This window comes from Rissa tridactyla, chromosome 7 (assembly GCF_028500815.1).
Source record: "Rissa tridactyla isolate bRisTri1 chromosome 7, bRisTri1.patW.cur.20221130, whole genome shotgun sequence".
NCBI classification, from domain to species: domain Eukaryota; kingdom Metazoa; phylum Chordata; class Aves; order Charadriiformes; family Laridae; genus Rissa; species Rissa tridactyla.
Window position 1 is genome coordinate 55,340,223 of NC_071472.1, and position 22,749 is coordinate 55,362,971.

At 41.9% G+C, this 22,749-nt stretch overlaps 1 protein-coding gene across 7 annotated transcripts in view; it reads right to left on the bottom strand.

The window, feature by feature from the left end:
• CUX1 (cut like homeobox 1) overlaps positions 1-22,749 on the bottom strand; it is a 280,982-nt gene that overhangs the window by 131,289 nt on the left and 126,944 nt on the right. For all 7 annotated transcript variants that reach the window (XM_054209734.1, XM_054209732.1, XM_054209736.1 and 4 more), the window contains exons 5-8: positions 10,012-10,149; positions 6,504-6,627; positions 4,496-4,572; positions 3,621-3,687 (exon numbers count right to left, since the gene is read on the bottom strand). In XM_054209734.1, the coding sequence (XP_054065709.1) occupies positions 3,621-3,687; positions 4,496-4,572; positions 6,504-6,627; positions 10,012-10,149 (406 nt within the window). The remainder of the gene's footprint in view (positions 1-3,620; positions 3,688-4,495; positions 4,573-6,503; positions 6,628-10,011; positions 10,150-22,749) is intronic.

Here is a 22,749-nt window from a genome sequence, read left to right on the forward strand (position 1 = left end):
CAATTAGAATTCATTTAGGTTGGGGGAGAGGAGAGGTCGGAGCAAAGAGGTGGCTCTGGAATTGATCTAAAACTGGAATTCAACCGCTCCGGCCGGGAGCATTAACCGCTCAGCTGGGAATCCCAAACACTTGCTCGGACTCTGCAGCAAACCAGAAGTGAAAGAGCAACGTTAGCAGGGAGAACAGTCTGTCCCCAGAAAACGGAGGAAACGCATACAAGAATGTTTCTTTTTGTACAGAGGAGGAAGAAAAAAAAAAAATGTCTGTTGCACTAGGAAAAGAAAAACTCGACATTGTTTAATTTTCCTGAAACTCCAGTCTGAGTTTGCTTTTCAGTTCTAGCTCTGATAGAATCTCCAGATCAAACTCATTAGTGCTGGTTAAATCCAGGTTTGCTGACAGAAACGTGTGGGACAGCAAACAAAATCGGTATCAGGCCTCAAGAGAGAGGATGTGCCTCTTTAATTGAAAAAGGCAGAGTAATCATTCATTTATTTAACCCAGAGATGATTATAATCTGAAAACCTTGAAATCCTCTTACACAACAACTGTTTTGGCAAGCCCCTCTGTGTTCCAACAAATATTAAACTGTGCTTGCCATTTGTCTAAGGAATCTTGTATTAATAAACATGAAGAAGAACACTTTTACCTCCCACACTCAATGACAGAAGAAAACAAAGACCAGCTGTATTCATCAATGGATCCTTGTTCTGCACATAAAGGCTAATTACATTTTACTTCAAGCCTACACATGGAAAACTTTGCTGCTGCCATCTTGTCAAATTCAGCTTCTGATATTCCAGCTGACAGACTGCAATGACTGCACATAATAAACTTCTTTTTTGTCATTAACACCTTCAGTGCCCGGCACGTGGGGTGTCTGCGGGCCGCAGGGGCCGGGGAAGGGCCAGGGCAGCACCTCCGCGCGTTACCTGCTCCCTGGCCGAGGGAACGGTGGATTTTGATAGACTGGGGCCACCCCAGCTGATCTGACTGAAGGTTTTAATTTCAGCCACTGCTCTCATTTGAGGATGCCTTGCTAGCATCACGTTCGGACTGCACCTCTGAACCTCACTTTGCAAGTAGTACTTTGAGCAGGAACCTTTTGAAAAGATAAACAAACAAGCTGACACACTGATTTCCAACTTTAAGATCACAACAACCAGTCGCTAGGACAAAACCCAGACCCTTAATGCTGATACTGGAGACTTCTTACTGTGTATTTCTTTTGCTTTTTTTTGTTGTTGTTTGAAAGATTTTCAAAGTTACAAACAGTTGAAAGACAGCTTTATTCCAAAAATGAAAATCTTAAAAGTACTGTTAGCTTTAAAAAATTGACAATTATCTCTTTTTTCCTGAAGGCACTCCAATTCATCTGCATCAAATAAGCGTCTGTAAAACTAACAATTCTGGCCTAAGATAAAAATCACATGTTTTTAAAACATAAAATTAAAATTGGCAATACAAGTAGCTTTTCAGACTTAGATCAAAAGAGGGTTTCTTTTTAGAAAAGAATCAAACTGTCTTTCACCGTTTTTATTGGTGTTTTTTCAACATTTCTCCCAGCTTTTACAATTAAAATAGATGACTCAATTTCACTGTCTACATTCAGTTCCCTTTTCATGTTTTTCTAGATTTCCATATTGCAAAATTTGGGCTACAAATGCCACAGATGATTGTTGTTATGCAAGAACTATTCCTGCCATAAATATCCAAAACAATGATAAAATATTTCTGCTGTTATTAGGACCTACAAGTTTATTTTCACAGTACATTAGTTTGGGAGATAAAGTACACGCTTAATGTCTGCTCAGGATTCAGCTCTATGATCACTATATTCCAGACCCAGCCTTCGTAATCATTCTGCCACAGAACACAATAAACTTCTTGTTACTGCAGATGCTACTAATTTTATGTAATTCTATATATATTAGCTAAGAATCACATTCGAGATCATATGAAAATATTTCCACACGAATCTCTCTGAAAGAATGAAACCTGTTTGAAAGGCAAACAGTTCAGAGTACATCTTTTGCTCAGTACAAGATAAATTACAGTACTTAGGGAAATATTATTAAAAAAATGAAGCAAACATTCTTCAAATGAAAACATTAAAAAGGTTGAGGGGTTATTAGGTCCAGGGCCTACAACCACTGAGCCCTGATCTCTGACTGTTCCTGCAAAAGCCACTGCAAGACAAAGCAACAGCAACAGAGCTGCCGGCACCAGTTACATGCAGAAAAAAATAAATAAAGGCAATCTGCAGTAATTTAAGGCTCCATCAGAAACATCGTTAGTATGTATCTCTTAGAGAAGGGTGAAATCAATGAGGGAACAAATATACTTTTGATCACCTTATATGGAACTCAAAGGGAACTGGACTTACAGAGCAAACCCAAAATCTACCTAAAAGATTATCTTGAATGATGTAAAAGGTGTTTGAACTCCAAGTGCTGATTCTTAACTACTATGGCCTGAATTTTGTAAGCTCCAAGTTCCCCATGTACTCAGTGGGGAATCGGATCCTCAGCGCTCGTAGAACCGCATGCTAAGAAATTAAAACTTGGTTCCAATCTGACTGGTTTTGAAAAACCTGTATTATCCAGAGTGCTGTGAGCCATACCAGAAAGCACTTACCTACAGACAAAAATAAGACCACGTCATTCCTGCCATTGAGCCTAGGTTATAGTTTCTCTTGCCCCACCATGAAGACTGCCAGCAGCCTTCCCTTACGCTGCAAGGGTAGGCGCAAGGGTTTTCCTCTCTGTTTACCCCATCGCCTGCCTACCTGGAAGAGGAGGGGAAGCTGGGGCTCTGCGGGATGCGGGTGGTGGGCACAGGATGTCTTCCAACCCTTGCCCTTACAGCAGGCCAGGGACACCCATCTGAAATGGCTTCTTCTTTCCCATCCCATTTCCAGACACAGAAACGACTCTTTGGGCTTAATACTGCTGATCATGAGAATTCCTTCTCATTACTAACTTTCCTTAAACATGAAGGGTTCAAAGAAAAACAGCAGAAGTCTGTCTCTCTCTTGTTGTTTCCTGCACTGATTGTTAATAAAACCAGGGGATAATTGAAAACAGTAGCCATTGAGAAGACAAGGATACATATTTTTGAGACTACCTTCATGTTCTACTTGAAAATAAGAAAAATCTGCCAAAAACATTGCTCTCTGTAATTTGGGGCTGGATTTGACAATGACGACTGCTACCCCAAAAGCAGAAAGAACCAGGGTGCCTAACAGTGAGAGAGAAATCCTTTACTAAACTAAATTTTCACCAAGACCGGAAGATCACAGTAAACATCTTATTTCTGAAATTGCCCTATTTCTAAATAAAATATAAGAGACACATAGCGCAAGCAATACATAGTAGATGGCAGCACCTGAGAATGAAACCAGGAATACAGCAGCATGTGTGCCAGGAAAAGTGTTTTGTTGGGTGGAAGAAAATATGAAAACTAATAATCTCTCTATAGGAGGCCAAATTATGACCATGTTTTCCAACAAATTTGGACTCCTGCTCTTCCATCTCGTCTGTCTCCAACAGACAGATGCAAAACAAAAAAGCAGCGATACCCTGAAGGAAGACATAGAAAGAAAACAGTGAAATCTTACTTTGCAGTAGTTTCTTCATCGTATTTTGTTTTCAGATCAAATAGTTCTGTTCTGGTTTTTTCCAAGGCTAAAAGGCATAAACATGAAGCATTACAGCACTGTAACAACAGCGAAAAGCAAAAAAGATTACTCCTTTTTCTTTTATTCAGCCATAAATAAAGCTATACACCTCCTGATGAAAAATTCTTTGCTTTATCTTTCTACCTAGGAAAAGCATGATGACTTAGAAAAAACATAACTTTTGATTTTTCATGATTTCTTATTTCTTTTATATTGCAAAGATTTCCACTTTTTGCCTAATAAAGCTAGACATCATTAATTTCTTATTAAACTGGCTAAACTGCTTATTCATTTGAAATATTTACTGCAGTAATTCAGGGAATAAAATTTCTTGTGTTCTCATAGTGAACGAAACCAAATGTGTCCAGACCTGGAATCTGTAAGTATGCAGAGTTGAAAATTCACGGCAAGCAAGTCACAGCAACAGGCAAGACACACTGGTGGAAACTGGGTTCACGCTGAGCCCAGACCACTGCATGTATTTATCCTAGTTCAGAAACATGTGAAACCAGAGCAAAACGCAACGCGGATGAAAAGTTCTATGGCCTGCTGTAATTGCAGCGATGCTCTGATGCTGTACGTGCTTCACGCTCGGCTTTGCTCACTGTATTTACCAATAGACTGGCTGCAACACCAGCGCTGACACAAGGCGTGAAGCCCAAAAGCAGCTCCGATTCACAAAGCACATCCAAGCTCTGCTGGATCTCTCCGCGCTTGCAAGAGCTGGTTCACACACAGTCCTGATACACGGAATGATCTCTGTCCTCTCACCTCCAGCCCCATCATTGCTATAGGTCAGAATAGCGGTGCCAAACCTGTTTGCAAAGCTTGAACTTTGTGTTCGGCTTCTTCCAGCTTCGAGGCTGTCGACATCTGTGTCTCCTGCAATTTTCTGTAAAGGGAAGAGGTGAGAACAGAGCTTGTGTCACGTTAAACAACTTCTTTGTATTTTGCAAATTTGGAAGATAGAGTGATTAAATGTCTCAACTGTAACCAGACAAGTGACAACACCACACAGACTACAAGGTGCTTCAGTGGGACCCGTAAATCATGTCACATTGCCATACTGTTCATACTTTGCAGTCCCACTTATTAAAATTTTAACAGTGTAGCCACCTCATAACATAAGCTGTGAACATTATACAAGAGTTGACTGCTATATAAATGACAACTTTAGTGGAAGGTTTTCTTGAGCATAATTTGTTTTGGAAATGTCACACGCATTAAGAAAATTGTCACCAAGCACCCTCTGTTGTACAAAGTTAGTACAAGAAGAATGATACATTTCCATTTCACTGTCATAATGAAGAAATTTGTTGCCATAACTGATATACTGAATAGATGCGGCAGCTGTTTCATCATAGCTGTAATGGATGCCAAATGCAGCAATATTATTAGCTACTCTTTACAAAAACACGCGTATTTCAAAACAAATCTCACATTGGTATTTTCCATATAACATGAGCAAACCTTTAACATGCTCACATTTCTCTATGTCTGCAGGCAATATTTTCTTGTTTGTGTCAGTCATACACGTTTTAACATCATCTGGCCATGCAGTCGCTACACTCTTTGCTAAAGGCTACAGGAGTTATAAGACTCATCTTTGAAAGGGAGTTGCTCCAACATCTCCCAGGAGTTGCTGCTTTTTGCGACATTGCTTTTAAGATATTCTGCAGACTTCAGAATTGTGAAACAGCTTATGAAACTACCAGCATCCTACTTGCACCCCATAGGGTGCACTAATTCATTCTCCAACACTGCTGACCAGGTTAATAACTATTTATAGCAAGAAAGACGTGTCAGTTCCCTTCATACCACACTATATACTTTGAGAATTCAAAATCTCTCTTATACACGCTTTTATTTGCATTCCACGACCTGCCATTTTATTTTATTTTTAAGCATATCTAAATTGCACTTGTTAAAGCCACAGCTCACCTGCTACTTATCAAAAAGTAACCACGGATATAGACAAATTAAAAAAAGCTTTGCATTCACCGGTAGATTCCTCCTACTCAGACTTGAATTTAAACAACCAACCCACCAACTAAAAAGCTCATGTAAACTGAAGGGCTTCCACACTAAGCTGAACATATTATAGCTTCAGAGTCACTGCTCCATGGGAGAAATAAATTCTCAAGGCAGGGAAAGAACTCCCTCGGTCTTGTCCTGCCTGATTTGTCTGCCCACTAACCTACAGGATTCAGACATTCCCTGCTCATTCGCAAAAGATTAGAAACGCACCCAAGATGCTTCCAAAAATCAATAATAAATAATTAAATTCTTCTTAACGTTGATACGTGGGAATACGCAAACCTTTCCAGGACAGTTCAGGAACACATCCCCTCTCTCAGACGTTACCACGGGAGCAGGGGTGATGCATCTTTTACCCAGGCTCTCGAGTACAGTGTTTCATCTTAAACAGCTCAGGGTTGTACAGACTGTACAACGGTGCTGTGACACACAAAGCGGACACAGCAGACTGAATTACACTGTCAGCTAATGGAGAAAGATTAGTGTCACAAAGGACAATACAGCTAGTGAAGAATAAAAGCAGGTTTGCACCCTTCTGAACATGACACCTCCCCACACAACACTACCGCGAAGAAACAATCTGTCCTTGTTTTCCTTCCACACTTTCACGATTGTTTTTCTGTGCAAAGTTGAGTATCAAATGATTCCGTGTCAAACACATAAATCACCAGAATCGCTCAATATATGAGCTGTCTCAGCCCACTGCAGAGAGAGTCCTGGCTGGGAAGATTAAACAGAAAAACACATCTCTCCTCCTCTACAATACCTACAGACGCACACACTCACCTCTCCTTCTCCGCAAAATCATTTTGTAACTTTTGTTCTTTTTCAAGGGCTATATTCTCCGCTTGGTTCTTCAGGGTCTGTTCATATTCTCGGATTTTCTCTTTAAGTGCTTTTATTGTAACCTCTACAGAAAAAACAATAGGGGAAGAATGAGTTTACACAGCTCCACGTGGTTCCACAACACAAGGCTTTCTTTACCCTGTAGGCTCAGTGTGTTTTAAACTTTAGCTCTTCAACTCTGACACAAAATCAATGGATATGAGTCCCTTTGGAGACCTTTTACTCCCTAAATGTTAAATTGAACTTTAAGTGTTTAGGTTGAGAAGGATCAATGGAGTTTGCTGGAAAGCAGAGTGAAGAAGGTTCCTCTAACATGACTTTAAAAAGGAAGAAAAAAAAAAAATCAATTGTAAAATATAATATCACCTTGTTGACTAGTCTCAAATTAGCTCGCTGCGGAGTGGAGATTAATAAAGTCCCAGTGTAGGTTTAAGTGTGCATTTACACACAGGACAGATAATTCACGTAACTGTGCTCATGTAAAAAGAGGCAGTTTTACTATGGTTCATGCACAGATGCAATCTAACACTAATTGAACACATATCTGGGATACAGCTACGTTCTGCTTCACAACTGATGAAAAATACGGCAGTTAAGATTTAACTGCTGTATTAACAGTAGATCCGATTCAACAGACGCATATTCCAGTTGCTCTAACTGCCTTGTCATCCACACTGGGTTTTACGCACAAGCATTAACTATTAGAACTTTCTGAGCGCGCTTGTAGCCTTTCCAGGGAATTTGCAGAAATCCTTCTCTCCGATAAAGACGGCATCTTGCATTTACTGTGCCCGGTAATGGACGGGCGAAGATGCATAAACCCACCGAGCGACGGGGCAGCCTCTGACGGACAGCATCTTGCTACGTGTCCTGATCCCTTCCCACGTGAAAGTCCTTTGATCCCACCCCCAGGAAAGGACGGAATCCTTATAGGGCTCCAAAGAGGAAAAGCAGGACATTCACCAGAGTATGCTTTGTAACAATAATGGAATTTGGAAAAAGCGTGAGACTGCCAGAAGTCTCGCAGCTCCTAATACATTTCAACGTACTTACGCAGAGATGCGGTGGTTTAAAGACATAAGCTTATTAACAGATGTCATTAACAGTGCTTTTAGGAAAAAACACCTTTGGACATAAAAAGTTTCTCATTCTGCAGAAACGTTGTAGAAAGACAAACTCTACTATGAAAAGTAAAGCCTATGGATTTGGGGAAAAAATCCCAATAATATCACACAAAATCATGCACAATCCTTTTGAAGTCTAGACTTTCAGACTTCGAGAACTGTAAAGCCAGACAGCCGATAGCTGGTGACAAGCTCTGGGAATTACACCCGAGGCAGCCTGGGTCACTGCGACCACAAAAAAGCGGGGGGAAGAGGGGTAAAAATGACTGCCAGCAAACCAGCTACTTTTGAATGAAGGAGCGGGGTTTTGCTAGCCGTGCAAAAATCAGATGAGGCTCATCACTGAGTAATAGGCTGTGAAAAGGACATGTCACTTTCTTTTTTTCTTTTTTTTTTTTTTCTTTTTAAGCAAAGGAAAATTCTTCTTCCAGGTCCGGGAAGTAATAGAAATTCTGATCTTTTCCTGAATAAGCAAAGGATGCTCCTTCACACAGACAAAAGGATGCTTGTTCATACGTACAAAGGATGTACTCTTTGTACTGGAGACATCTTCTTTGCTCCAGGTATTTTCAGACATAAATCTGCAAAAGTGGTCAGGTATATGGAGAAAAATAATCTCATGGAAATGCATATAGCTGCATCTTGACAAAGTCTGAATGTTTCATTTTCAGAGGAGCCAAAACTACAGAAATGAATGCAAGAAGTGCATAAATATGGGAAAAAATTAGGACTTTGTAACAAAATCTGTTTTTACCTTTAGGCACCTAACAATAGATGTGTTGGACAAGCACACTTTACTCCTCCACATTGCTCGAAGAACTAAGTGCCTGACTGTTCAGGTCAGCTAAAGCTTGTTAGCTACTGCCATTTATACCAGTTTTGGAAGAAGTTCTTACAGGCACCGTGTAGCTCATACACAGCCCTCCAAACAAAGAGATTAACTGATCAAAGCACCCTCAGCTACCAACAGGCTTTTCCCTGGATATCTTATTAATCCTGGTTTGAAATAGAGTGAAAAACTATTGCACTGGAGTGAAAAACAAGGCAAAGACTACAGTGGCAAAACTGAAAGGAAGTTAGCGCACACCGGGGAAAATAAAAAACGCCAATTTATCAATGGTTGCAGCAAAAAAGCCTCTGGAAGTCGAGATCTCCTCCACTCTGGGATGAACCCCTGTATCATGGCTGGATGGACAGGACACACAGCCTCAGGAAAACTCTGCACAGTGAACTGCCATTATTCTACATTTCCAGCAAAAATCGTGTTGGGCACAGAGCACTACAGCTCCCACGTGACACCTTCTGTAGTCCAGCCTGAATCCTTGCACACTGCTACCTGTCCTCTCCATCGGTCACACCCTCTGTGCTAAAACAAAACATACAACTACATATATGCTCCTGCTGAAAATGAGATGTAACAACCAACTTAGTTGCTATTGTAGTTTTCTAATGTTACCCACTTGGGTGCAACAGTTCCATAGTATAAAAAAAAAAAAATAAAGCTCCCAAACACTCAGAAAATTTACCTTTCCACCAACCAGAACTGAGTATTAAACATGGAAATGAGAAGTCCCATGTATAGGCAAGGAGGTGTACAACTGAGGAAATTTTGTTTCCTGGTGCTGGAAACTTTCTTCTGAATCAAAAGAAAATTCAGACAGTCTTAAAGACAACAAGCTTTAAATCTCATTCAGATTTCCATGTATTTTCATGTACTTTGGTCTCATTAAAACTTACTTAAGTAATTAAATAGTATTAGTTTGCATTTACATTGCTCTATGGATAGTCGCTAGAGTAAATATAAAGTACGTATGCTGAACTTAGTCCAGTAACACATTTCAGATTTAGACAAGGGAAAACAGAGTACAGAAAAAGTTCCATTCTGTACAGATTTGTATGTGTGTAAAAAATACTGGATTTGTGTGTATGTCTGTGTAAAACATACATACTACACGCACTCACACATAGATTCAGCTTGATGTCAGCTGTAGCACCGTCTCTCATAAAACGTCTACATATAACTTCAGTCAGGGGGGCAATTTCCAGGTAGCGCTGAAAGCTACAACCGAATATGCAGAATAACAGCTCCAGTCTCTGACTTGGTGCTACAGAAGATGAAACTTTTAAAGAAACGCAAAGAGCCTACCCAAAGTCATGCCTATACATCTAAATACAGAAGTGGCTATAATAGACTATTATACTTTCTTTATTGAATTTCAGTACTACTACCAACCCCACCTGTAAGAAATAAAACAGAATTTAATCCCATTCTTGAAATTTCAGTACGCATTAAAAGCCGATAAACAAATACGTTTGCAACCTACCCTGATTTTTCACCTCAGCGAATTCTTTATTGTATTCCTCTAGAGTTTCCCTAAGTTTCTGGTTCTCTGTTTCAATATCGTGCATACGTTGAACCTTCAGCTGAAGCTGCTGTCCTAAATCCAAGGCTGGAACTGGATCTGAAAAAGAAACAGTGAAATAAAACGTAAGACAACAGGAACACTTCTGCGACTCACACAGTTCAGAGCACAAGTGTCCTTTTTTCTATATTAATACTCATTTGAAGTGCCAGTAGGGCCCTACTTTGAGTTATTATTCCTGTTATGTTCCTCACCTCGTATCCCGCAAACTTCAAAAAATAGAGATAGTTCACTGTATCTATGTCACCCGTTAGGCTGGGGTGTGCCGCCTTCATCCTGGCGTTGTTCCACAGGGCAGTGCCCCTGGCTGCAGTCAGTCACGACAGGAAGGCACGTGAGAGTCTTGAGTTTCAAATTTTTGCTTGTAAATTGAGAATTTGAGGGTAAAAAACAATCAAACTGCACATCTCCCTGACAGCTTGCATCCCTCACATACCTCTGCTTCTGCGGCAGTGAATTTCTGAAGCCAGCTGTGCCCTCCTGCAGAGCTGAGCTCAAAAGGTTACTGGAGATCTGAGCGATACTTTTTCTAATTGACAGATCAATAATAGTCAGAAATACTATGTGGATGTAATTAATTCTATGAACCTTGCTTTTTGTGGCTCTTGTTCCATCTTCTTACACTACTAATCAAATAGAAATGATTTTGAGTGTCCTCTCGGCACTAATTCTCTGACGTTGGTCCCCTTCTGCTAAAGAGAGTCCTCATCACGCACCTGACGCGTGCACGCGTGATTTATTCTGGGACTTCTTCCCAGTCAGAACAGGAAAACACTGGAGTCTGATGGACTTATAAAAGATTATTGAATACATTTCTGTTATGGGCGCCAGCATCTCTTGTGAAACGGCTGCAAAGATTTAGTCTCCTGTTGAGGAATGCTAAACACCAAACTCAGTGGATCAACAACAGTATATATTAGGGAGTTCACTTAATTTTCAACCACCAGAGCCATTAATTTTTCAGACCACCCTCAGTCTCTGGAAACACATAATAAGTCTATTGTACCTCTGTTAACACATTAAGCATGAGCCTGTGTGTTTTTTCAATATGCCAGCGTTGTTTCATAGTTTATAAAAGAATAGTACTGGGTTATGTTGAGCTCAGAGACATCGTAAGTAGCAGCCTGCTGCATTTTGTTACTTCGGTTCTTCAACAGCTTATGGCATTACCCTGTTCATAATACAAAATCTAGGTTGCTTGTCATTTGTTCTCTGCACATACATACTTTATGACTACATAGCTTTTTCATTTATGCTTTTTAGGCCAAATGCTTTTCGTTATTATTATCTGTATTAAAATATTTATAATAAATCAAACTTAAAATGTTATTGTGGCTGAGACAGGGGGTACAGGTAAGGAATTAAATATAAAGTTTAAGTCACAGCAGTAGCACAAGTTAAAGGCCCGGCAATATTTATGTATGGTCCAATTAAGGCACGGGCTGTCACAACATCACCCTTCTCCCATGTAGGTCTGACGACCTTTATGGGGAATGACCGTTTTGTCGCACTTTTGCAGCTCAGCATTTCTCCGAAAGAGGTAGCCCAGGACATTCATCTGCTGAACATAAAGAAAGGCTGGATTGTCTCAATCTATCTGTGTCTTAAATTGTTACAGGAACCGCAAAACGTATCAGGCAGGCATCTTAAGCTCCAGCTATGAGATTTCTATAAAAGTGTTAAAATGCCACAATGAAAGAAACTGAACTTTACAAAATTGTGGGTGCATTTTTAACATGCCCATTGTAAAAAGCCAGGACACCCACAAGAGGTATTTTCCTCCAAATACACAGGGCTTTTTATATTTAAATCAGCAAAGAATTAAAAGACAAAAATAACATGGGCATTACAAAGTGAATAATGACTAAACCTTTAGTCAAATTTGCGATCCCTGAGAAGCTCTATGTACAAAATGAAAATGCTTGCAATCTCATAATTATTCATCAGGACATGTATATTTAATTTAGCTCTATTAAAGGTTAATGTTCAAGTAGCAAAACAGTGGCAGAACAAACAAAATGTATAAACAGTCTCTATGCATTAAACTTCAAACTTCGCTAGAGCCTATTTGAAGGACTCATGGCCTGCAGCCACTAAATACTGCTTAAGGACACGTAAAAATACCCGTGGCTGAAGCACCTCTTGGACTTACATTTTATAAACTGCATTAAAGAAAACTAATCACTGCACGACAGTCAAATGACCAAGATGTTTTCGGCAGAGGGACAAACACTTCATTTCTCATGGCAAGCCCCAACATGTTCTTTAATCCCAAAAACCCTAAAACACTGTGATTTCTGAAGTATTTATGAACACCAATTTATCTGAAACAGGTATAAATTTTATATATATATATATATGACTTTATATAAAGTCAGAACCACTTTTTTCTTACCTGAGTGGAGTGGATTTAAAAATAAACAAAACCAGTCTCCTTTTCCCAACATGTGCATGCATGAAAAAGCATACCTTTTTATATTAACCAGACTTACAAAGTATGTTTCATGTCATTTAACAGGAGGTCACTGAATTTTTAAACAAGCAATGGACCAAAACTTTCGATTCATTACACAAACAACAGGCATACGCATTTCAAAAAAATCAAGTGGCACTAGTTTATGGAGAAAGCAAAGAAGGAAATGCCCTTTCTATAATCTGTAAAAGAGAAAAATCATCTCACTTAACAGTTAAACGTGGAAAACTCATCGCAAATTATTCTCTTGGCTTGAATCACCTCTACCTTCCAAACGTTCAAAATCCCTGCTAGGCACAAGATAAATAAGAAATGAGAAAACTGGTAAAAGGAATCTGATCATCCAGAGCTTGAAAAAGTGTTTCGCAAGATCATTATTGCCAAAGAGTAAACTGAAGTGTCTATTTTTATATTAAATTCAGTATACTTTTTTCTTCCTATTCTCTTCTGCTTTCCTAATCCACTTGTTGCATCCCGTGCCCATAAAGAAGCCCTTTGCATCACGTGTTTGTTCACAGCCCACCACGTCTAGATCCAATCCCTGATAAGGCTTCCTCCACACTCCCATGTGAGAAATAATAACTGCCGTGTTTTAAAATGAGTATCTGCAAAGCCTGCCCCTGCCCTTATTTCCCAATGAATTGCCCTTTTGGTACCGTTTCCCAAGCAGCTCCTTGAGCATGTCCCTGTGCTTGCTGCTGTGACACAACACAGCGGTCCCCTTGCAGACGAGCTTCTGTTTTAATAAAGGAGGTGGATGGACATGTCTCAATGAACACAGACGTGGAAAAAAATTAATGCTACAAACGTAACATAATTTTTATAGCAGCTAATGCTTCACGTCAAACAAGCTGGTGCACCGCAGCCGCAGTAACACCTCTCAGCCTGTCCTCACACCATATACATCCCCTGGTGATAAATCTTTTTTGAATAGCAGCACAAGCGAACCAGGATTTTGTTGTTGTTGCTGCTGCGCATGCACGTAAACTACATATTTTAAGAACAATTTTAAAAGGACCACAAAGATGGATCTCGCCAAAACAGGAAGTTCTGGCTGCCCCATCCCTGGAAGGGTTCAAGGCCAGGTTGGACGGGGCTTGGAGCAACCTGGGCTGGTAGGAGGTGTCCCTGCCCAGGGCAGGGGGTGGAACGAGATGGTCTTTAAGGTCCCTTCCAACCCGAACCATTCTGTGATTCTATGAAAACAGCACATTACGTGACTAGCCAGAGGCAGCACCTCACCACCCGCAACCCCACGCTGCTCACACCGGCCCCAGCCCAGCAGATGTAACCACCAGGACTATCGATGACCAGCTGAATTTCCAAAATTAGTTTCGTTTTTAAAAAAAAAAAAAAACAAAAACAAAAACCAAAAACCCAAACCACAACCCATTCCTCCCTCATGCTGCAAGCTGGAAAAAGACACAGATCTTAATAATTCAATCTAAGTGTTTACACAAAGAGCAGTGTGGGTCCCCTGTCATTAGGCGGGATGAATGCACCCCCTTGTGAGCGCGGCTCCGCCGATGACATCACGCTCCCGCCTGCGTTACTTTTCGCCAGGGCACTCTAGGCTAATGTAATCATACGATTACATAATTAACCCAGCTGTCTCATTAAGAAAATCAACTGGAATTCAGGGCATAATTAGTCATACAGCAATTAGCATGCTGATGAGCAACTGATGAAAAGCTGTCTCGATACAGAGTATGCTGGGACCACCCTCGTTATTTAAGAAGGAGGGGGGGAAAAAGCCCACCTCGGCTCCGGGAGAACGCGCCGGGGCTGGGAAGCGGCTCCGGAGCTGCCCCCCGAAGGGACCGGACCGGCGGACGGGGAATTTCGCATGAAGTGGAAAAACTCTGTCATTGTTTAAATGTAGAGCTTACAGAGCACCGCGGCCAACTGCCCTCTCTCTCCATCTATACATTATTCTTTAAGCACACCACCGCGGAGCCGTTTCTCGCCGCACGCCGGGCCCGGGGGCGAGCGGGGCGCCGGCCGTGGCGAGCGGGCACCGAGAGCGGCAATGCCCGGCCTGGATCGCGGGGGGCGGATCGGGACGCAGCCGCGGGGCTGCCCGGAGCCCGCGGCGGGCACCCAGCGGCCCCGGCTGCGCGGCCGGCGGGTGGGGGGGGGAGAGCGGCAATGCCCGGCCTGGATCGCGCGGGGCGGATCGGGAGGCAGCGGCCGGCGGAGCAGCAGCCGCGGCGGGATGCTGTTGCGGTGCCGGGGAGCTGGGGGATGCTGGTGCTGGGGGGATGCTCGCCCGGTCCAAGGCCATCACAGCCACCAAACCCTTTCCAAGCAGGCTGCGACGCTTCTGAACGCGTCAGGTGCTGCAAAAGCCCCCGGCGCCTGGCTCTTCTTTGCCGCCTTTTGCTTATTTGCAAAAGGGTATCTTAAAATGGAGCTCCTGAAATGACTTTTCCAAAACAAAGGACTTTTCCCAAATCCCCTCCTCCTTCTTCATTACAGGCCTGTAACACTGGAAACGTTAGGAAAGCAAGTTATGAAACAGTGCCAGAACTACAGGGGCAATTAATATTTTATATCGCTGGAAATGTGTTTCCTAAGGTTCGGATCTAAAAATAATTCATCGAAGGCAACGCGTTTCTTTCAACAAGGCTGTATTTCTGTTGCCTAAACCACACTGTAAGCAAAGCTTTCTTAGCGATTGCTCACAAGAAACGCCCACACAAAATGATAAGGGGGGGAAGAAAAAAAAAAAATTCCTCCTTAACACAACTTCATTAATGTGATTTCGCTTTTTAAAAAAGCCAGAAGTTTGGCTCTGCTGTCACAATACTTTCATCACGAAGTAAAAGAAGTTTTTGAGTTTCTAAATGCATCGCTGCTCAGCCCTGCGCCGCTCTTTGCAAGGCAGGTTTCCTTTGGAGAACGGCAGGAAGAGGAGGAAGAAGCTCTATCAGCTTTTGATGCAGTAAAGTGCTTTCTCGGGAGGCTGCGTATCTGAAAATAACCTGAAAATGTGTTTTAGAAAAAATAATAATTACATTGTAGCTTTTGAATATTCAAACACCTCACAGCATACTTAATTAATTCATTAATTATTCCCCAGAAATTTCAGGGGTAAATTGAAATAGCCTAGAGAGACTGAGACAAAGATTTCATGGAATAAATGATAGCTTTCCTCCTTTTCCCCTATGACTCCGGTAGCCCAGGGACAGAAGAGTTATAGCCGTAATTCCGTTTGAAACAAAGCTCATCATCTCTCCAACTCCTCACTTCATAAAAAACATGAAAAGGTTCTTCCTTGAATCAAGAATTATACGTATTTTCTTACTCCCTCATCCCACAGGACTGGGACCTCTCTTTTCCTTCTATTTTTTTCCACTTTTTTACAGCGTTCTCCTCACCCTCCTGCTGTCAGAGCATTTTGTAAGGCTGTACCAGGGAATTCAAAGTGCCCACGAGAGGGTGAGGGATTCTCGTTTTCCTTACCAGGAAAAAAAGCAGAATCCCAAGTTCTGCTGACCTCTGGATGCAGTAAAGCAGCACGGCAATCCTGATGCAACCCCTCGGAACGGGGACGGGGGGAAGTCGCAGCAAAGCGGCGCCTTTCCTCCCCATTAATCACCAGCAAAGTTCGGGGTGGCAGCACTCTCCAACGCTTGCAGGGTTAAGCGAAACGCTGCGAGGTGGTATATTGCCAGTCTGACCGCAGCCACACAGATCCCTTTGTCAGAATGTGTGGTTCTTAGATCTCGTGGGCTATTATTTAAAAACATCCTTTATTTATTTACCAATTCTAGAACGGCTACTGCCGGAAAGATGCTCTGGCCCTGCCCCGGGGTATGAGATGCATCTCTACCCTACTATCCAAAAAAGTCATATAAGGCAGAGGAAATGATGTGACTCCTTAATGAATTGCATTGCAGTTCCCTCCATTTTCAAAGGAGTTACCAAAATAAATCCTCAGCAAAGTTTTTAATAGTAAAGGTGGGGTACGCACAGTACGTGATACAATATTTTATGGCACTATGTCAGCTGAAAAAGGACCTAATGAGTTACAAGAGAAGCTGCTGCAACTGAAAATGCTCCAATTTGAGCGTTAATATTCTAATAATGGCTGAAGACCTTGGAATTTACTGCTCGCACACTGAGCTCGGTGCAAAGGACAGTTACAGAAAATCACTTGTACTCTTAAGTTTCATTTCTCCTACTTTGAGATTATAAAAATAAAAAAGAACCTTCCACTATGTTTGAAAGCATTTCTGCCACAATCATCCCTTCTTTCTCCTAAAAGCTTCTGAATAGACTTAGCACTAAACCCTCCGAAAGCTGGGGTTTATTTTAATTCCAGTTCACATTCCTGCAACTGAGAAAGTGCAATATTCCCCATCTCATCCACGATCCGCCTCTTTTGCTCCGAACACGTAGCTCGGCTCCAGTTCCCGGGGCCAGGGCAGCTCAAACTCCATTCCCTGAAGCTACAGCTTTCAGAGGGTGCTGCAGTTCCAGCCTCCAGGTGAACAAACCAGCGCCCGCAGGGATATCTCCGTTCTTATATGGCACATTCTTCCTGCTTCTGTTCATTGCATCCTTCCCCTTATCTGCACCTCCCCTCTCTTCCTTCCGTGCCTCCAGCCTACCAAGTAAAATAGGGCTTGACAACCACACAATAAATTTTTTAAAGTGCATGCTTTAGGGATATTTCTTCCTTCGAATATTTATTCCGGCTTTTACAAAGGAATTTATCCGATTATTAATTCAACGAGAAAAATGAAAGAAAAAAGTATGTGATCAGACAAGCCCAATTTCAAGCCACATATCCAGGTAGCAGAGCTATTTTTAGTTATTTTGACATCGGTTTCAAAACATAAAGTGAGTGAATACTAAAGATGGGAACTGGCCAGGACTTTGTACTTCATCTGAAAATAACTATGTAATGCCAACAGTATGCCCTACCAGCGTGCATTCATCCAGCACAGACCCAAAACTGTATTTTATGCTGCGTCTCTGAACTCAAACCCCAGAGGGAAGGAGGCTGAAGTGATTATGAGCTACTTCTACACTCCTCAGTGCTGGACTACCCGAAGGCTGGAGCAGCATCCCAGGCGATTCAGACCGGTCTGGAAAATAAAACTGTAGCAGCCGCTGATCCCACCACAACGCTGCTCAAATCCTCCCGTCTGCAGCCTGCGCTTTAAACTGTCCCTCTCACCCCCACCTTGGGCATTTCTCTATGCAGAGGTTTGCAGAACAATTTGGGGAAAATCACCAATGCCTACAGTCCCGAATGTTTTACTGTACTGACTTCTCTTCCAGACCCAGCTTCCAGAACTGGGGCATTTTTCATATGTTTATGCAACTCCGTTTTTTGACCTGGTCAAAACGCGCTGGTGAAGCAGCAAGGATTTTGTCTTCAGATGGGGTACAGTCACAAGCTAAATCGCTGCCTGCAGCCTCAGGGATTTACCGCTTTTCACTCCTTCAAGTATTAACTATGGTCAATTTTCTGCTTAATTTTATCAGATTTTCAAGTGTGTTTAGAAAGATACCCTACTGCTCCATTTGAGGGGGTGCCTGCACTACTTCTGTTGTCCATGAGCAAGTTCATTTTGCTCCCTTTCTTCCTGAGACTACTCACTGTAATATTGTTTTCCCTCTAAGGTTAAGAAAGGGCACGTTATGAACGTTCATTTCCCTTGTAAAGTTAGGGGCAGCAAAAATATAAGCCTTTTCATTTTACCTGTCTATCTTCAATTTTATTTAAATATATTTTATTTGGAAAGCGGCGACCATTTTGGCACATACTATTAACAAACCAGGAACTGCCTAAAATTTTTCACACAGTTTGTAATGACACCAAACTTTTCTCAAAAAATTGTTCTTGCTGATCAGTCTTGGTATACCACAAGCTCAGGGGACACTATAACCCGATCTCGCTCTTTAGACAGACTTTTGCCAAACAATTAACGATTAGCCTGATGAAGAGCGGTCTGAGGATTGACTTTTTCAAATGATGGTTTTAGTATTCTAGTTTGGGATATGCTTAACACAGTCCCTTGGAGTGAACCTCTTTTACCCTCTCCCCTCTTCACATCTCTGCTAAAATCCCCTTCCACCAGCTCTTCTCTACGGGCGCACGGGGCTGGGTGTGCTCCTGTTCCAACCTAAACCCCTCCTGCCCCCGCTGGGTCGTCTGGGTGTGTAAAGTCTGTACAGACCTTCTGCTACCGGGGCTGGCATTAACCTTTATGCGTTCTGCTTGACACGACGCTTTACAAAAAAAAATCCAAACAAGCCACGTAACATATAAATACAACTTCATACACATTTGTCACCTCCAACATAAGCAGCAGATTATTTTTTTGGGGGAAAAAAAATAAAATCAAACCTGTTTTTCTCTTGCATCACCTTTAACCTCAGAACACTGATCAAATACACTTTAAATGGAATTCTTCTCTTAGCCCAAACTGCAATACAAGTCTGCAGAGTCTTGCTAAATTGTAAATAATCACAAGCAAACAGAGCGATAGCAATAAACACTTCATCGCACACTGGCGTTAGCGTGGGCCCTGGGGTGAAGGAATGAAGCTCTCTTTATGGGTGAGAAACAACTTCTCATTTCTGCCTTTAGAAGTAACTCCTTTAGAAGTTTAGTTCAGAAGTTTAAAGTAACTTCTTTAGAAGTTCTTTAGAAATAACACTAACACGTATTTTGTGTTTTACTGATTACTTATTTTAAAAGAAGTTTGTGTTTCCTCAGCTAAATCATCCTTTGGAAAAAGAAAGCCCTATGCAGGGCAGTTTGAATTTGGGAGGCTCAACTGTGATTATACGTAAACAAAAATGCTACATGTAATGCCGGGTGCGTGGAAAACTCTGGGAACTAGCCTGCTTCTCCTTCAAACCCCTTAGTAAGATACAGCCCCCATGGCAGGGCGTGCAATTTATGATGGCAAGGAGTGAGGGAAAAATAAAATTTCCACTCCAGCCATTTTTCATTGTTATTGCTTTTAATTGTTTTGACAGGGCACACTAAAAAAAATTAAAATATTTCTTCTTTTTACCCTCTCTGTTATTTTATACTTTCCGTAGATAGCAGGTCCTCTGAGCTAAAAACCACATCACGCACATTATATAGCCCCAGACTTAGGGCAAATCTGATCACAACAACAGAGACCTGTGAAGAGTCTCCAAAAAACACACACACATACATCCCCCTTTTACGCTGTAAGAGTCATTTCGTTTCTTGACGAGAAAATTCCCATTAAGCAGAAGCGCATACCATTTATGGCTCAACCCTAGAAGGCTGCACAGTCCCCACCAAACCGAGAGCAAATAGTTTGCATTAACCTATCCCGATTCTCAAACACGTATATGCTGAAAAAGCGCAACTCTCTGTCCTATTCTATTTGCGGAGGGTGTAACGGAGATGCAATCCCGTGCCTCGAGCCAGGGCTGGGAGCAGGTTCAGCATGGCCCCGCTGCCGGCGGAGGAGCCGGGTGCCGGAGCACCCCAATGGGACCTCGCAGTAACGGGAGAAGCGGGAAGGAGACAAGCTTTGAGATTCTCTCCTCTTTGGTGGCAGGCTCTCAGCAGCGTTGCAAAAGATACGCAATTAGCTTTTATAGGAAAACACCCTCCGAGCACAAACTCGGTTTAGTTGTTGCCACATCGAGATAGCACGTTTTCTGTTTAAAGGCAGAATTCTTTCTTCTTTGCCTATACAGGGGCTACGCTGATAACAGGAGCAATACTGAAAACTGAGCAAATCCAACTGTGGCATTGTGCAGTAACCGCTCAGTACACAGACACAGCATAAAGGGGAACTCTATTTGACTGGTTTATCCAGATACCGTCATCTGCCATTTACTCTGGGTTCCCACATTTTAACTTTTACTTGAAAATTACAGTGAAGTTTTGTTAAAAAAAAAATCAAATAGTGAACACCATTTCTTCTTAAAATAAAAATATTTATTTTTTAGTATTTTTAATGTTTAATATTTTTCTTTCAAAGCTTTATAAAAACAGTATTATGAATATACTGTTTCTGCAAGGCAACCCTGCTCCTCCAAAGACTTACACAACAGGGCTCCAATTTCACTTGAAGTGTTTGCAAGATTAAGACCCTAAAAGCCAAGGATGCTAACATAATACACGTATTTTAAAAAAATAGAGAGAAAGAAATCCTGTAGAGATGGACGAAAGCTTCCTCGAAACACAGACCCAACCTCCCTTTACTTCAAAATAAATATATTCACATTATTTTTAAAGGTAAGTTGTGACAACCGGGTTGATTAGTGCAATTCACGTGGCAGCGTTCACTTTTCTCTAGCTCTGTACTGCATACTGAAAATAAGGCAATTAAATGAGAAAATTAATTCCATTAATTAAAAATGTTCAGTCTCAAGCAAGACAGAACGATCTGAGTGAGAATTATAGCTGTATAAATGTACATAAACCAAAAGGTTTTCCTTGACACCTACTTTCCTTTAGGAAGGATAAATTTTGCAGCACAAACCGATGACAATGCTATTTTAACAGTATCATGAAGCTGAAGAGAGATATGAAAAGGTCTGTTTTATCTTTTAAAGAGAAACCCCCTGACGTATATAGGAAAATTTACAAGTAAAATACCACCCTTCCCACAAATTCCTTACTGGTGAGCCGGAGTGAAAACTGTGGTCAAGTCAGGAAAGAAAATCATTAAACATAGCCAAATCCATAAAGCACCGTGGCTGGAGTTTCAATACAGATCATTTTATAGTAAAATTAAAATAGAAGCCCTTTTTAATTATATAAAGTGTGCACATTATTACTGAGGAGAGGAATACATGCTTTCCTCAAGAACCATAAAATTGGCTGCCGGGAATTAGACTTCAGCTGCAATTATTATATGGTCCTATAAAGGATATTGAAAGTCTGATAAAATTGCACCCTTGTCATGTAACAGTGATGCTTAATGCTAAATAACCACTCCGCAGCATTCCAGTCATAGCTTTCTCAAAACATCATAGCTCCCTCCTCACACCGAAAAGAAAACATAGCAGGATTTTGGAGCTAAAAGTATACCTAAATATTTGAAATACCAAATGGACAGGTCAAGAGATATGTAAAGCCACACAGAGGTACGCCACCACATGTGATAAATGAATACTGGCTGTCTTTTGTAAAGGAAAGCCCCCCATGGATACACACTCAACGTAAAGTCTACATACGACGAGAAGGAAATAAAACACCCCAATACACCGAAGCAAGCCCCTAACTGCATGGGCCTAACTCAGCCCCACCACGGCCTGACGAATGCCAGTGCCACACATTCCTAATGGCTGTTTTCCTTTTTGTCGCAGTACGTGTTGTAAACGGGGAGTATTTGTTCCGCCTGCACACAGCTACAGGAGACCGGCCGTCCTGCCGCTCCAGGACCTGGAATTTGCTTTTAGCAACACCAGTACGCGCCTCGTGTGCCTCAGGCCCGCAGACATAGCAGGGGACTAAAACCTCCAGATATTTCTAATCCCACAGACTCCATCTCACTCGCAACTCTGCCAGGCCGAAATTTTTACATGTAGTAAGAATATCAAAGAAATATTTCTCTGACATATAACATAAGGCATGCGCAGGGGAAGGCCGGATAAGAGAGAGATTGTGGAGTGTGGAAGAAGCGGTGTAAATTTTGCTCTTGCAAATGAAGAAAAAGAGAAGATTCTTTCTCCTACAAAGAAGCACTGACAAAGTCCCTCACCATTTAGATCCTACCACATGGGTGGGATATATGTCCAACCTTTTCCGTAAGGCTTCAGCCGGACTCTGCTGTTCCAATCCCAGCAACTGCGGTAATGCCAAGGCTTCAGAAAGAAGCCTCCACACAAGAGCATGAAAAGGATCCCACACAGCTTTTGTTTGACACGACTACTCAGTCGTGAAAAGAAACAGACCATGAGAAACCAAACCCACTCGCCTCCCAAATGGTGGCGGGGAAGGGGCACCCTGGGCTGCGTTAGCGTGGAGATGGAGGGGCTACGGCTTCTTCTCCTTAGAATGGCGGCCTTGCAGGCTGCAGGAATGTTGGGTAGCGTTTCACCGAGGGACCTCCCGTCCTGTGCCCAGGTGGCTTGTGACAGCCCAAACCACCCACACCCCGTGGGCAACCATCAGGAGCCTCCCCGCACCATCGGCCCCTTCCCACCGC